Genomic DNA, 2,084 nt, shown 5'->3' on the forward strand with positions numbered 1-2,084 from the left:
AAGTCTTCTTCACATTCAGCAAGCAAGGTTGTGTTACAGACTGTTAATGAGTCTTCCTCCGATCCAGTTTCTTGGATTATTTGCTCAGATTGAATTAAGATGAAAGGATACATCCCTGATGCCCACCTTTCCTGGTTTTTAACCATTCAGTATCCTCTTGTTCTCTTCAAATGACTTTCTCTTCGTCTATGTACAGGTCCCTCATGAGCACAATTAAGTGTTCTGGAATACTCATTCTTGAAATGTTCATAGCTTGTCATGATCCAGAGTCAAATGTTTTTGCATAGTCATTAAAACATAAGTAAGCATCTTTATGTTATTCTTTGCTTTCAACCAAGATCCATCTGATAATAGCAAAGATAGCCCTTGTTCCATGTCCTCGTCTGAATCTGGCTTGAATTTCTGGTATTTCTCTGTCGATGGACTGCTGCAATTATTTTTGAATTGTCTTTAGCAAAACTTCACTTGCTTGTGATATTAATAATATTGTTTGATGACTTCCACATTCCGTTGGGTCACTTTTTTTTTAAATGAGCACAAATATATATCTTTTTTTAGTCGGTTGACGAGGTGGCTGTTTTACAAATACCTTGACATAGATGGATGAATGCATCTAGTGCTGCATTAATTTGCTGAAACATTTCAATTTGTACTCCTAAAGTCTTGTTCTTTGCCAATGCCTTCAGTGCTGCTTGGACTTCTTCCTTCAATACCATTGGCACCTGACCCGATGGTACCTCTTGAAATGATTAAACATCCATCAATTATTTTTGATATTGACTGGGTATTACTTCCATCTTTTGATGTTTTCATGTCATTCAATCTTTTTCCCATGAAATCCTTCAATATTTCACATCGAGACTTGAATATTTTCTTCAGTTCTTTTAGCTTGAGAAATGCTGAATGAGCTCTTCCCTTCTAGTGTTCTAACTGCAGGTCTTTGCACATTTCTTTATAAGTTTCTGCTAACAGTTTAGAATATATTAAAGGATGCTGTTGCTATGGGCTGTGCAAAATGAGTTTCCCATTTTAATTCTTGGAATGAGTTTTTCTGTGAATGTTTACGTTGAGTGTAAACAATCATTTATAGGAAGAACAGGGGAGGCTCTCTCATTCATCCTTATTTAATACACTCTGCTAATTTGTGGGGAGTTCTATTAGCAGTAGCTATTGGGATTGGCACTGTAGGATAAGCACTAGACATAACCATAAGGTCAACAGTTCAAATACCAGTCACTCTTGGAAACCCTATACAGGGTCACTAGGAGTCAGAAGCGACTCGACAGCAGACAACAACAGCAACTGGGATTAAATACTTAATCCCTTAATTTGGCATTAAGGAGTCCCTGGATGGTGCAAACAGTTCATGTGCTTGGCTTGGCTGCTAACCGAAAGGCTGGAAGTCAAGTGTACCCAGAAAGACCTCAGGAAAACGTTCTGATGATTTCTTTCTGAAAAATTAGCCACTGAAAACTCAATGGAGAATATTTTTAAAAAATGATACTAAAGGATATTCAGATTACCAATGCATTTACTTTTCATTTATAAAAGACCTGAAAACAACTACTATTTTCCGGATTTGCATCATATGAAGTATGAGATAGAAGATGAAACTACACCTATTGGAAGACACGTTCGCTTTGGCTTTGATCCCCTGGAGTTTCCTGATTTTAGCTGGAGAGGGTATGCCCAGATGACCTCAGCACAGGTATGTGGCCATAGGAAACAGCCCATAGCCTCTCACAGCACTCACCGTGAGCTCAGAGAAACGAACCGTCACCGAACAGATTCCAGAAGTCTTTCTCTTCTGGGGTTGGGGTTGGGGTTGGGGTTAGGGTTCAGGGTAGGGTTGGATTTTCACTGAAAAATATAGATGTGGATTTCACAGTTCATTGTTACTTTCATTTGGCCACCAATCAACTCATAAAATGAATGAAGTAAAGAAAAATGGTGTTTTTCTTTGGGAAACACCCTTCTTAAAAGATGAAGGGTGTTTCCTGAATGAGGTTGTTGTTATTGCTTTAAGTGCTGAGTCAATTCCAACTCATAGTGACCCTTTATAGGGTCCTGGTGTGATGCTATAG

General features: G+C 38.4%; 1 protein-coding gene across 1 annotated transcript in view; it reads left to right on the forward strand.

The window, feature by feature from the left end:
* Positions 1–2,084, forward strand: part of LAMA3 (laminin, alpha 3) — a 368,228-nt gene that overhangs the window by 172,346 nt on the left and 193,798 nt on the right. Inside the window, exon 19 of the mRNA XM_006835121.1 lies at positions 1,552–1,708. Coding sequence (XP_006835184.1) covers positions 1,552–1,708 — 157 coding nt within the window. The remainder of the gene's footprint in view (positions 1–1,551; positions 1,709–2,084) is intronic.

The sequence above is a fragment of the Chrysochloris asiatica genome, unplaced genomic scaffold (assembly GCF_000296735.1).
Source record: "Chrysochloris asiatica unplaced genomic scaffold, ChrAsi1.0 scaffold00015, whole genome shotgun sequence".
Classification (NCBI taxonomy): Eukaryota; Metazoa; Chordata; class Mammalia; order Afrosoricida; family Chrysochloridae; genus Chrysochloris; species Chrysochloris asiatica.